The following is a 14505-nucleotide window of genomic DNA, read 5'->3' as shown; positions in this document are numbered from 1 at the left end:
CCCAGCTATTTATGTATTAATCATATTCAATTCATTATTGTAGAAAACATTTTTCATATACAGATCAAAGACAGACATTATGGAAACTAATTTGTGGCCTGTATGTTTGTTCAAGTTTAAATATTGTGCTAGGTGTTTGTTTTCAGCCATACTGTCTTCAAAATGTCCAAATTAAGTCAAATTTTACTGTCACGAATACTTTGTGGCAAGAGTGTCTGCTTATAATTTCACTACACTCAATGTGGATGTTACAGAGACAGTGGTGAATATTTTTAAGGGCTGTCCCTCTTTCTTCTCATTTTTTGTAGTTTTTTTTTCTTTTCCTTCCTTATTTAATAGACGATTTATTTTTTATCTTTGGACCTGTTGTTCTTTTCATAAAATGAAATCTCAATATAAAATATTACAAAAATGGTTACATAAAACACACTTTTTTTTTTAACCCTAATTATATATTTAATATTTTTTCATGTAATAATTAAAGATATTGGTGATTTGAGGCCGTTTTTTTTTTTTCCCCAAAGCTGTCTGGCTAGAAATATTACCACCGCGACGTAAACCGGAAATAGATATCAGCTGCTGTTGAATTGCGTCATTTCCGTTAGCCTCTCCGCTCATCCATCAAAACTATCCGGGGGCTTATTTACAATAGAGATTATTATGCTTTTTTGGTTGAATTAAAGTAGCAAGTCAAGACCTTGTGGGACTATTGAGAGCCTCGCTTGTGTCGCGTCATTTCCGGTCAGTATAACTTGTTAGCATCGAGTAGCTAATAGAGAAAGCTAATAACTCAGGAGCTGCTCTCCGGCTTTATTTCTGTTGAAAGGAAAAAAAAAGAAAAGAAAAAAAACCTCGCTCGCGTATCGGTTTAACGTTTTATTGTGACGGAATTGTTTCCAAACCTTTAGAAGTGTGACATCACGACAGTAAACTGGTGTCGCCTCGAGGACACGAGGGGGGGGGGGCGTATTCAGCAGTATTATTATGTGTTTATACACGTTGCCGCTCTGATGAAATCGTTTGTTGTTTTCAGGAAATCAGTCGGAATTGTAGTAAACCGTGATGCAGCATCCCGAGAGCGGCGGCGGCGGCGAGGAGGAGGCCACGGTGGATGTCCAGTTCACCGATTTACCGAACGCCCTGATTGCATGCAAAGTACCGGAGGATTTATTCAACGAAGGCCGTCTGAAGGTAGGAGGCAACATGGACCTGCAGCACCTCTCCACTGTCAGTCACATCCACTCCGGTTCCACTGACTGCTGACGTCACGTTACATCCATATATACATATATATGACGCACGTGCTTCGCAGTACTGTGCAGGTACATGTACTGTGTTGCTCCTTGAGTAGTATTTGAGATGAACACTTGTACCCAGAGAGGAACACCCCTGTATAATTGAGACCATTAGGTGGCGGTAGTGGTTAAAGTAACAGAGATGTGGTTATGACCAGTCGTGGTAGAAGTACACTTATACCCAGATCAATTGAAGTTCTACTGTGGGAGTATTTGTTGTGGAAGTGGTTGTGCAGTTAATGCAAGTGAATTGCTGGGAGTTGTCGGATGTGTACATATACATGTGTCTTATATTTTGTGTCTGTTGTTTTAAAAGCGATTAGGGACGGGGCTTGAAATTAGCATTGTTAGCATCTCACTGCCAAGTAAACATGAAAAAAGGGAAAGTATTTAAAGGTCATGTTGGTTCATTTATAAAACTACATCATCGTCATCGGGATTTCCGTGTTTTGTCTTTTTTTTTGGAGTAAAAAGTACCGTACCTGGATATTAATTAAGTACCTTGTTGGAGTAAATTTACTTTTCCACCTGTAGATTCTGACTGAGCTGACAGTATTCTGTCCCGCTCTCCTCTCTCACATGCTGCCTCGCGTCCTCATTCATTCAGTCCGTATCAAAAGGTTTTATTTTCAATCGCTTTATTTTCTATCGCTCCGGTCAAAACTACCCCGACATATCAACACACATCGTTCTCCAACACCTCACCTCACCGCTGAACCACCAAAATGCTCTAACCCAGGCGACAACTGTCAGTCGTAACACCCTAGAAAGATCTGACGCCAGGGAACGCTGCATCAGTGATGGTCTATTAATATGTACAAGTTTTTCAGATGGGTTAGTGTTTGATTGTAGAATACAAACACCTTTTTCATTTAATTGACCTCAGTGATAATAAGAAGTTTCAAAAACAATCCTGAAATTCCCATAAAGCTGCTGTCAGAATGATAACGTTTTAGCTCGATGCTAAGCCATGTTGTCGGTGTCAAAGGGTACTACGAGTACATTGTTCTGCAAATTACGGTGAAAGTTTTGCTGCTATTCTGCTGGGACCTTCAGTGTCCTTCAATGCAATTAACATTGAAAAGAAAGATTTGCCAGAATTTGGCTTTTAATAGTTTTAAAAATAGTATGTCAGCATTTTTTTTTAAAATTAGCTGAATAAAAGTAGTTTCACAGGAGTGTGAAGGAGAGGAGTTCCTTGATTTTTAAAGTTTTGACCCAGATAGTGGTCACGTTTGGGCCTCGTTTGGGCCATGTTTGGGCCACTTTTTTGGCCATGTTTGGGCCACGTTTGGCACGTCTGGCTCTGATGTAAGCCAAATTTGGGCCAAACATCAATTGTTATCTGAAGAAAAAAAATAGCTGAATGAATGTAGTTTCACAGGCATGTGAAGGAGAGGAGTTCCTTGATTTTTAAAGTTTTGACTCAGATAGTGGTCATGTTTGGGCCACGTTTGAGCCTTGTTTGGGCCACGTTTGAGCCTTGTGTGTGCCACGTTTGAGCCTTGTTTGGGCCACGTTTGAGCCTTGTGTGTGCCACGTTTGAGCCTTGTTTGGGCCACGTTTTGGCCATGTTTGGGCCTCATTTGGGCCATGTTTGGGCCAAATTTGGCACATCTGGCTATGATGTAAGCCAAATTTGGGCCAAACATTAATTTTTATCTGGAGAACTGTAAATGCTGGCAATAACAAATAAAATAAGATGTATTATTAGCAGAGAAATACAATCAGAATCAGATGGTTCATTACTCACTCATCTACAGATATTAGCTTTAAGTACATCAGTCATTTCCTGTCCCAGCTCGGAATAAAATCTCCTGTCAGACTTTCCGGTGAACGTCGATTTTATTTCATTACTTGACATAAACGCTCCTGAGCTCTGAACTGATTTGCAAAATTCTCTTTTCACTGATCGTAAAAAATGCGTATAAAATACACACAGTATGAATGAACCAGTGTCACGCTGTATTTAGAAATACTGCTGTGTTGAGTAGCTGAGGCTGATGTGGGATGGTTTGTTGTTTTTGAGGTCGACCGATATGGGTTTTTCCACGACTGATGCCAATGCTTAGAGATCAGGGCAGCTGATGACCGATATATGATGGCAATTAATCTGTTGACCTCTAATTTGTGGCGCGCTGCCTTCACTCCCATTGGTAGTTTCCACGTCACGTCACTCAGCATTTACACAAAATAAAAGGTCCAGCTCCGCCTGCTTGGCTTTTCTCTAATTATTAATGAATTTCAGCAATTTTGTCTGCAGTTTTTATAGATAAAAACAGTCTTAATTGTGTTTTTGTCAAGTGTGCATCATTTACCGACTCAACGACATTGTACAGGTTATTTGCTAGTTTTGGTTCGTTTCAGCTAACCATGCATATGCTTTGTACTTATTTCCTTTTAATGCAGTTGAGGAAGTGAGAGTCATGGAGGGTGTGATGGAGCGAGAGAATGGCTGAAGCCGGGTTGTCAGGGTGAAGGTGTCAGCAGCGGAGAACAATAGTTACACAGTGGAAAATCAGAGTCAGTGGAAAGAGCTAGCGACTCAATAGGACGCTCACTAAGCTCTCATTAGAAACATTTGTTTCAGGAAAAAGCATTTGCTGCCATTATTTGGACACTATTTATTATTAGTCCTTTTTTAAAATCGAATTTCTAGTTTCTTTTTTCAAAACACTCAAAAATAAAGCTTGTTTAACCAAAACCAGGTTAAGGTTTCTTGAATTTTTTGGATAAATGTGTTTGTTGTTTTCCGTCAGGTCATAGACCGTTAGCATGAGTGTTGCTAGCCAGTGTAACGTCACTCACGTTTTCCTAGCTTGGAGTTTAGCATCCTGCCAGTCGGGATCTTGGCCTCTGTCAGTCGGAGCTGATGTCAGTCGCAGCCAGGGTTTGTGGAATGTTGTTACCAGGCTATTTTTAACGAACGCACAACTATAAATAAATGTACAAACAGCTTGCATGCTGCGTGCTCTACAACTGTATTTTGAACTATTCATTGTCATTATTTAATTCCAAATATTTCTTCCTGATGTCAGCTCTCTTTCTCTGTGTTGTACCCAAAGTCATTTCACAGTCACTATTCAAAACTTTTACTGCATATGAAGCGTTTTCATCTATTTTTTAAAAATATTTTACAAGATGTCAGCGGTCTTCTGTATGATCCTTTCCAGGCTTTTCAAGTAGGTTCGTTAAATCACTGTTATTGTCTCATATCATGATCAAGAATAAAATGCTATTTTCCCCTCGTAAGCTAGCTACCTAGCTTCCTAGCTCAGATACTTCCGCGCCGGCAAGGTGTTATGTTTTCCGGTTAGCCCAGACATCCTATTTTTGTTATTATATCTCCGGAACGCCTCGAGGGAATTTCTCGAAATTAGTCTCAAATCTCCACGGGGACTTGAGGATGAGCTGTAAACGTTTTGGTGGTCAAAGGTCAAAGTGACACGCACGAATCACAGAGGTTTCCAACCACAATGGCACAAATTTTACCTTTTTAAAAACACTGCCTTCCGTAACCTTTGTCTGGTAAGTTCTCATGAAAATGCATCCAAAGAAGTGAGATTATCCCTGTTACAAAAGTTTAAGTTAATGTCCATTCATGTTTTTGCCAAACCATGTTGTTCTCTCTCTCTCTCTCTCGCTCTCTTTCACACACACACACACACACACACCGTATAGCTTCTACACACAAAGGCAGTTTATCTGTCACACACTTGAGATTGTGCAGGGCCTAGTGTTTAGTGTTGCACTATAGGGGTTTGCTGACGTTGATGGAAAGAGGAAAAACAAGCGAGTGGAGCAAAGGGCTTCTGCTTCAAAATAAAAACGATTGGTGTTTCTTTCATTTCTTCCGTGACCCTGCTGCTTTTCCACCATCTGCAAGGATTTGTGGGTCAGCTGATGTATCGTGTCTCATGATATTCCGCTGTGGGTGTGCGTGTCGTCTTTTCCTGAGAACTTTTGGTCATTCTGGTTCAGCCCTACATGTCAGGATGAAGGGATCCTTTCCAATACGTCTGAGTGAAAGTTTGAGGATGATATAGAAGAACAGATAGAAATGATCCACAAAGAAGTGTGAAAACTGTCCTAACACAACAGGATAAGAGGGTTAGTCACGGGTGAACGGATGAGTGCACGGATAACAAACTCATCCGGACTTTTCCAACCTACTCTGATGAAAATTATCAAAACTTTCCCAGGTCAGCCGCAGCCAAACAAGTTGAACTCCAGATGGAAAATCTGAGCAGCCTTGTTTTGTTCAACATTCTGACTCAGATTCAGTGTAACTCCTTGGAAGAGTGTGAGATTTGTCAAATAGTCCACAAGAACACTTGGCAGGCAGATAAAGCTGGAAAGGGGTTGGATGTTTCATAACGTTCCGGATTTGGTTTCGTTGGAACCTGTTTTCTGTCTGGCTGGAGTGTTGGGTGGCTGGAAAAAATGAGACAGGCCTATTTTAAAGGATAGCGTGATTAAACCCGCGCCCTACTTACCCACGCCGTAAGTTTCAAATCCTCAATGGTGGCAAGAATGTGCGGAATGAGCCCGATATTGAGTGAGCGCCCGTCAAATGTCTGCCTTCCGCACTTAGACTCTCCAGGAATCTCACGCGGAGACCTGTTCCAATTCCCCGTGTGAATGCAAACACTGTCCACTGGTGATCCGACCACTCGGCGCTCATGTTAATCCCATAACGGATCACCACTGCCAACAAATGTACTTCCTTATTAAAAATTAGTCTTTGTAACCTTTTGAACTCCTCATTTTGATCGTTTTTTTTCCGCCACTTTCTGATTCGGAAGTGGGGATTTTGTTCCTCTTTGTCATCCATGTTTGTTCCTCCTAAATCACCCCCTCCTAAAAGCGCTTACATAAATCTGAACTATTGCTACAATCTTTCGCGTCGCTACAGCCAACACAATGTAGCTGCAGTTCCCATCCTGGTATTTTGCAACCGTAGGCGGCCATATTTGGACGAAGCAGTGCCACTGTCGTTATTGATGAAGACAACATCAGGTGTCGAAGAGGACTTGAAACTCACCGTTGAGACTATACGCTAATTCTGAAAATATACATTTACGGGGCGAAATCCCAAGAATATTTGTTTACCACTCTTTCCCGTCTCAACAACAACAACAAAATATCACTCCAATGATATTACCCAGCAAACACGCCCATAAAGTTTTACAGCTGGAGTGCAATTTGGCTTGTTCTGCATCTGACTGCAATTATGTGGCGGAGCATAAAATGGGGGATTTGAGCCTTGAACACATTTTCAGGCCGCGGTTGACTGACGAAGCGCAGAGGAAAGGAAATTAACCTCAGGGAGGAAGAGAGAAACAAAAAAACCTACAGACTCTCTGAAAGTTGCAAGCTTTTGCTCCTAATATTTCGATTTGCTGATTTCCTTTTGCGACCATGAAATTAGCCCCCCCTGCTAGCCATTAGCATAAAATCAGGTTTAAGGCATTTCCATGTTTTAATAGCGCTAATAGCGGTAAGTTCTATCTATTTTTTTTTCTTATTTTGACTCATCACAAGTTTTGTGGGTTTATATTGGTGTTTTTTTTCACACGCTGTAAATGCAACCTTGGATTTTTTCGAATGGGCCTGCGATGCTAGCATGTTAGCGTGTTAATGGCAATCACTTCTACTGTAATTTTTGCCCTCAAAATAAAAGCCTGTAAGATTTATTTATTGCCTTCTGAAGAAAAGTAATAATTGTGAACTTTGTATTTTGAAGGGCAGCCATGCTGGAAATGAGTCCCTTTTGCCGAAATATCTTGCCTTCAAAATAAAAGCCTTGATCATAACAAAACCCAATTCTGATGTATTTGTAAATGCCTTCAAAATAAAAGCCCTGACCATAACAGAAGTCAATTCTGATGTATTTGTAAATGCCTTCAAAATAAAAGCCTTGACAAAGCAACTGTTAATTACAGGACTATACTTCAGAATAATAGTACTTTGTGAGTGACTGGGTGGCCTGGTAGTTTGATTCCAGAACACACACTCTGGGTACACACACCGAAGCTTGAGCGGTTTAATAATATTACCGTATGAACTGAGATTTGCTCATCTCAGCTGGATTCGCTGGTAGACCATCAAAGTGAACCATTTCACCTTCAGCAGCGGAAAGATGAGTGTGACTGACACGTGTGTGTTATCAAGTGCGCTAGTGTTTGTGTGTTACCTGCCTGTCTCTCTAGTGAGGGAATGGAAAAAAAAATGGCAAGATAAAACAAAAACATGGGGATGGAAAAAATGCAGGTCTGAGGGTTCACACACACACACACACACACACACACACACACTGCAGCCACAGCAGGGTGAGGTTGAGGTCTGGAGATGATTAGCACTCACACACATACATAGACGCTAATGTTTAACATCAACACATTCATGGGAGCATCAGTTTCACTGCTCGCTATCATTACACCACTTTATTTTCCACATCGCCATTTTCCACGCGACACACAAAGGACAATGTCGTTAGTCATTACATCATTTCACCTGCCAGATGTCACTGCTTTCACACACCGGTTGCTAAATATACACAACGGCCGCTAGCTCATAGCGCAGCGAGAAGGTCCGGCGGTCAAAGCGGGCGAGGTCAGGACGTCTGTTTGTTTGTTACGTAAAAAAAAAAAAATCGTCTGGCTTTATTTATCCTTCCTCTCGTGTTGTTGTGTGTGTGTGTGTGTGTGTGTGTGGGGGGGGGGGGGGCACTACAGTGACTCACCATCACCTCTTGCCGTTAAAAAAATAGGTATTAGGAGAGAAAACAGAGCTGGTTTGTTGCTAGTTTCTGCAGATATTTCTGCAAAACAATATGCAGATGTCTTTGACAGCTCAAAATTCTTATTTTTATTTATTTTTAGAGTAGTCCTTTTTCCATATAAAACTTAAAAGCACACACACACACACACACACGCAGGTGCAACTGATCCTTTTCCAACCGCTGGTTACACACGTGAATACACACTCCAAGCTTGCTGCTATTAATACCTCATAAAAGCATGTTATCAAAGTGCATACTTTCCATGAGTACCACAACTTTCCACCTTCATCCCTCCATCCTGCATTCTTCCAAGCAGCCATGTTGCTCTTTCCACTTGTTCTTAACTCCCAGCTGTCCTCTTTGTCAGCTGTCCCTTTGTCTCCTTCCCTCTCTGCTTTACTCACATTTATCCGGTTTGCTCTCTGTGTGTCTCTGGTATAAGTGTGTGTGTGTGTGTGTGTGTGTGTGTGTGTGTGTGTGTGTGTGTGCCTGATCAAACAGCTCGGAGGGGTTTGAAATATTAATGTAACAGAAAGCCGATTAATGCGTCAGTTTGCTCAGAGGTGATGTCATTATGTTCCAGTCTCTCACTCATACTGCCCTTCTTTCTGTCTGATTAGTCAGCACGGGGGTTACATCTGTCCATGGATGGATAGGAAGTAGCCCCTCCCTCTTTCACAGCTGATTGGCTCCTGGGGAATGAATGAGACCAGGAAGAGCAGAGGGAGGGAATTGTGGGTAATGCGTCATCATCTGGCAGGAGCACATTAAAGCGGCTGTGGGGGGAAGAAGGACAGAGAGAGAGAGAGAGAAGAGAGAGGCTGAATGGTAAATTCAGCTCTCCACACCCAAATCTCTGGAAAATTCCTTCAGTTGGCAGGCTGCTGCAGAGCTGGCTCGCTCTCACGGGCTGAGGGAGGGAAGACAGAGCTTGAGAAGAAAGAAACATATTGGATTTTGTCTTTTTAATCACCGGTGTTGCAGTGGGAGAACAAGAGTAGACCTTGGAATCTGGGTTACGCGTCTTGCTTCTTTGTGTAGACACCAAGGGGACAAACCAGCCTGTGGTGGTGGCAGTGGGAGACAAAACCCTCGCCCATTTCCTCCCGGGGAGCATCTATCTCTTTCTACTCACCTGTCACCCTGGGGAAGGCAACACTCCTCCGATCCCCCCATTTCCCCCCTTCCTCTTCATCACCACTGCTGTCATCCTCGTCGCTACAGTTGAAGTCCATCTCAGCAGCTCACTGCAGCCTGACCTCAGCTTTTAGGTGGAAAAGGTTTCGGCAGTCTGGATTGCCTATCATGCACATTAAAACAACCAAGTGCAACCATTTCTGCCTGGTGGCCTCGGTGACCAACCAGGAAGTGTTTAACCGCCCTGAAGCACAGGTAATGTAGAGAGCAGTGCTCTTGATGCTGCTATTGGCTACAGGCATTTTTGCATTAGCAACAGAAGTCTTGAAAGCGTTCGAATACTTTTTACCTAATATGGCTTGTTGTGGGCGTGAAGAAGGGTTTTTCATACATGTTTCACACACAAAGTATGGCTTCTGTCTGTCACAGTCTCTGAAAAATGACAGGTCAAGTGCGCTTAAAGAGTTTTCTGAAGTAGGCGTTAGAAACTATGGACTGCAGTTTGGCATTTACCAGGCAGGGTTGAGCAGAATTCTGGGTGTACAGGTCCCCTGCAGTGTAAATGCGAGCTCTGAACTGGCATTTGTTGTTATGGCGCCAAACGACTTAACACACATCGGCAAACTGTGCCATCACAGCACTAACGTGTATCATAGGGATAGTAAGTAGCAAATGGCAAACCAAGTTTTCAAAAAATGGAATTCGAATGAACGGCGGGAAGATATCTGTCTTGACGCCTGCTGACAGAGTTCCTGGTGTGGTTCCTGTCGCTATCAGAACACTGACCGCTTTTAGTGGGGGGCCAGCAGAGGCCAAGCGTTCTCAATCATTGGGAGTCAAAGAAGGTTTAACGCTCAGGGCTCGAGTTTGGAGCTTCCGCTAGCTCAGTCGGGCGCTAAGCTAACGGTAGCTAGCTCTGTTTACTGATGGGGTTTAAAGTCAAGATATATGCTGGCTTTGTGAGTCATTTACTGTTATTGGTTGTCTGATACTAAATTGCCCTTGAAGTCATCAAATGTTTAATCCCTAAATATCCTAGAATTATGTAAAACGGGAGTCACAGTTTGGCAGCGCTTAAGCCGTCTGCTGAGCTGAGTAACAACCCCCCGCACGTAGAGGCACAACACACTCATCAAAGCTGTTTGTGTGCGTGTGGTTATTTCTGAGCTCCATGTTAACATGCGCACCAATTGTCAATGTCTGTGCTTTTTCTTCACCTTTTTCTTTGCCAACTTGTGCTCCCACCTTCATCAGAACCCGTCAGATCATCCGAGCGCTCCGAATTTTTTCTTTTCCTCCTCTCTCTCTCTCTCTCCATTTGTGAGAGTGTAAAACAGAAAATCAGCAAGTAATTCCAACTGATACATCACTTCAGCATTCAGCTACGTTTTTTTTTTTTTTGCAAATTAATTTTCTGTATGAGGGAATAATGAAACCAGTGATTCGTTTGATGCGCAGCTTGGAAGTTAATTCATGATCTTAAAAAAAACTCCTCAGTGGAAGAGACCTGATGATCTCCAGTTAGGTGCACACTGGTATCCATTAAATATCGGCAAAAATATCCAGTATCGTTCATTCCGACGCTGCCGTTTTTAGTTTGTCTACTGGGCTCCTTTGGATTTTACTTGGAAATGGAAGCCGTTTGCTCATTTTTTTTTTTTTGCGATGAATCCGCTTTCTAATTGTCTTTTCTCTTCCTCTCTTTTGTCTTTTTCCAGGCCAGCTTTGAAGAATTGTTCCGCTCGTTCGATCCGGAGGTTCAGTTTCAGTATTTCAAGTCGTTCCGCCGGGTCAGGATCAGTTTCAGCGATGCTCTGGCTGCAGCTGAGGCCAGACTCCGACTGCACAAGACTGACTTCAACGGCAAAGAGATGAGACTCTATTTCGCCCAGGTAACATCTGTGAATTGTTTAGTTTGCCACTTGCAGCCAGCAGACCGACTTGTTCCATCCAAACGCTCAAAATTCCAATGTTGTTGTTGGGAAATTTAATCATGACATGAAATGAAAACGAGGATCCAGTGTTGACAGCATTAGCTTGTCAGGTGTTTCCCCCGGCACTGTTTGGATTCTGGAGATGGTCTGCAGAAACTGGCAGAACTCTGTGGAGGCTAGTCAGCTCGTCTTTCTCTCTTCTTCGCCCTGATCCTGACACTCCGACTCTGTGAATTGCATTTTGTTTCACTTCGTTATTCAGTCTGACCATCGCAACTGTTCTCTGGGGTGATTGTCGTTGAAGAGGGAGTCCCATAACAGCATTTGACGTCACTGTGGTGTGATAGTGGTCGGCCAGCGTGAACCAAGCAGGGAAATATTAAAACTACTTCAGTATGTAGTATAAATCGACTACATCCTGCTCATAGGGTCTCCCATCTCATGTTTAACCACAACAGAAAATGGAGTCTCCAGTGAAATTCAGCATGATTCACACACCTAAAGCTATTTAGTTGCAAGTGAGCAGCGAAGTCCAGCTAGCAAGCTAGTAGCCGGCATGCTAGTTATGGTCCAACGCCACTTTCAGAAAACAGCACCACATTGTCAAATACACCAGAAATTCCCCAACAGCTTGGAAGTCTCCCACAGTGGTAAACATTTTAAGAGAAACTAATATAATACTAATTTAAGCTACTATTCCCCACCGGGGGGTACTGTTAGCATTAGCATGCCTCACTGCTAGCGTGCTACCAGTGTTTTCTGGGAGCAAAACTCTGAAATTCCAAAGTGGAGAGTGGTAACCAGGGAACAGTCTTGCTGACATATTTTGCTGAACGTGACAATGTAAAGGGAACATGTGAAATAAAAAGCTGTAATGTGAGACCTCCGCTGAAAGTTCAACATGTTTTTAATGAAGTCCACTCTCCGTTCGTCCCTCTGTCCTGTAGTCCGTCCACATAGGGAGTCCTCGGCTAGAGCCTCCAAAGCCAGAGAAGCAGTTCCTCATCTCGCCACCTGCCTCCCCTCCAGTCGGCTGGGAACAGTCTCAGGATGCCACACCGGTCATCAACTACGACCTGCTGTGTGCCATCTCAAAACTAGGCCCAGGTACATTGCACAGCATTATTTTACTGCGTCTCAACTGGGAATTGTTGAGATTTGAGTGTTTTCTTTGTACAAATTATCCTGTCCAGAATTGATTTGAAGCAGTTTACAGCACCAAGTGAAAGGATTTAACTGTTAAAAGTTTTTACTTGATCTTTTATTGTAATTTTCCCCCTCCTGCGGTACTTCTTTGTGATTCTAAAACGTTGAATTAGCATAAAGCTAACGGCGGCTACCAACAGCAAAAACATCCAAAAATGTCTGTTTACAAACTGTCAAGCAGATTTCCCGGTGTAATCCATGGCTTTTTTTTTATACTGAACAATGTGTTTGAGCTTGTAAAAGGACGTTTATGGGCTGTTGTGCTTCTGTTAGTCTCTATTAGCTTCAAGCTAAATACACGCGACTGCTCTTTCTGCATTCTGGAGTGACAAAGAAGTTGTGAAGAAGGGAATAAAATATCTCCGTGAGCTCAAGTCTCCTATTTGTGAGTTTTGAAAGGCAAAATTCCCTTTTTTGGGGGGAGTATGAATTTAAGAGAAGAATCTGTGTGACTGAGATGTTTTTCATACGCCATCGTTTCATCCATCCTCATCTGAATATTTGTACTTGATATTTTTAAACATTATTCCTTTGGGAAGCTGTTCATTTTAAAATGGTGCGTTCGTGTGCTTTTCCCAGGAGAAAAGTATGAACTCCACACAGCCACTCCCACCACCCCCAGCGTGGTCGTCCATGTCTGCGAGGACGATCAGGACGACAGCTCAGCCCAGGATGACAGCGACCAAGACGACAAGCCCCGCCCACCTCGGCCAAAGATCATCCAGACACGGCGCCCCGACTACACACCCGGCGTCAAGCAGTGAGCAGCGGCGATGTGCCCGCTGTAACATATCATCCTGAAGTGATTGGTCAAGAGCAGAACAGGCTCTCAAAGTTTTGAAGAAGGTTTTGGGACTTTGTGAAGTCACCCCGCAGGTGCCGCGTTGTCCCATAGATGAACATTTCATAGGAGAAGGAGCGAGAAAATATAGTGTCAAATGCTGCATTCATGTCCTGTGGGAAAGATGGGAGATATGGACTGCGTCATGGAAAATACTGCTGAGTTTAGCCATCAGATACATACTGCTTGCGAGCTAGAGGTTTGGAGATGGAAGCGAATGATATCATGTACTCTGTTACTCTGATCATGCTTATAATATTCTGACAGGAGATCATGCCTGTACTGGATTTTTGGTCTGTGGCTGATATATTATGTAAAGACTTTACCAATATTAAGGGTGTGTGTGTGTGTGTGAGAGTGCGTGTGATAGACGAAGCTTCTAACGGACAAACGGTGAAGAGCATTTGGGCGGCGGCTGTTCCCACATGACACAAATGCAGCATCATTCTGACAAGTCATGGTTGCGCATCCCTCATGCAGAGTTTTGGACGGAAAGGAAAACAACTTTTGGAAGGGAAAAAAAAAAAAAGAGTATTTGGATCAAACCATTCTTGTATTCCATACAAGAGGTACATTTTCCACACTGCTAACGTGCTAATTCAGCGTCACGGTCATTACGCAAGGGGGCACGTCGACGCTGCATTTGTCTGATGTCACTGTTTCACCATCGCAGATGTTTTGTGGTGAATATGTAGTCAAGTAAAAGCTCACTTTGCTCACATTTTTACAAGCAAGCCCCTGATTGTGTGCTGCTCACATTAAAAAAAAACAAAACAAAAACCTGTTCAAAAATGATAATTTAGTAACCACAGTGCTGTTCCTGTTATCATTTCTGAGTGTTATTTGGAATTCTTTGGGTTTTTGGAACTTGTCCGTCTGTGTGTTTGCTTGTAACGTTGCAAAAAAACAAACAAAACAAAACTGCCAGGTTTTGTAATGAAGCTCATTCATTTACAGAGCTGAATGTAGGACAGGACCACTAAGCTCTTGTTAATCTGGGGGGGGGGGGTTCAACTAAACCAACCATATCCAAAAAATAAAAATGTAAAAACAACCCAGGAAAGACGGGGCCAACCTTTTTTTTTTTTGTTGTTTTTCGTGGTTGAGCCACTTCTAAACATGTATTCTGAATGAAGCTGTGGTCTTTTGTCAAATCTGTGGGAAAATAAAATTGAATTCTTGGGCTTGGTAGCCCCCTTTTGGCGGTTCCCCATTTTTAGAGTATATCACAGTTTGTTTATCCATTTTTTTTTTAATTTTTGCTTACGTAAGAGTGGATTAGACCGCATTTATAGTAGTGACAACGCC

At 42.6% G+C, this 14505-nt stretch overlaps 1 protein-coding gene across 2 annotated transcripts; it reads left to right on the top strand.

The window, feature by feature from the left end:
• The first annotated feature begins 585 nt into the window (after positions 1-585).
• Positions 586-14388, top strand: rcan1b (regulator of calcineurin 1b). Of its 2 annotated transcripts, XM_086216454.1 has the most exons (5): positions 586-741; positions 1034-1191; positions 10935-11108; positions 12098-12257; positions 12936-14388. In XM_086216454.1, exons 2-5 carry the CDS (start codon positions 1063-1065, stop codon positions 13118-13120), a joined length of 648 nt encoding a protein of 215 aa, XP_086072580.1. In that variant the 5' UTR covers positions 586-741; positions 1034-1062; the 3' UTR covers positions 13121-14388. The 2 variants fall into 2 exon arrangements, with proteins under 2 accessions (XP_086072580.1, XP_086072658.1); XM_086216532.1 differs by lacking the exons at positions 586-741; positions 1034-1191 and adding an exon at positions 8850-9471.
• Positions 14389-14505: the final 117 nt, after the last annotated feature.

Source organism: Aulostomus chinensis, chromosome 1, assembly GCF_037954235.1.
Source record: "Aulostomus chinensis isolate RoL2024-O1b breed Wild chromosome 1, RoL_Achi_v1.0, whole genome shotgun sequence".
In the NCBI taxonomy this organism is placed as follows: Eukaryota; Metazoa; Chordata; class Actinopteri; order Syngnathiformes; family Aulostomidae; genus Aulostomus; species Aulostomus chinensis.
The sequence above is the reverse complement of the archived record's forward strand: the minus strand, read 5'-3'. Positions and strand labels throughout refer to the sequence as shown.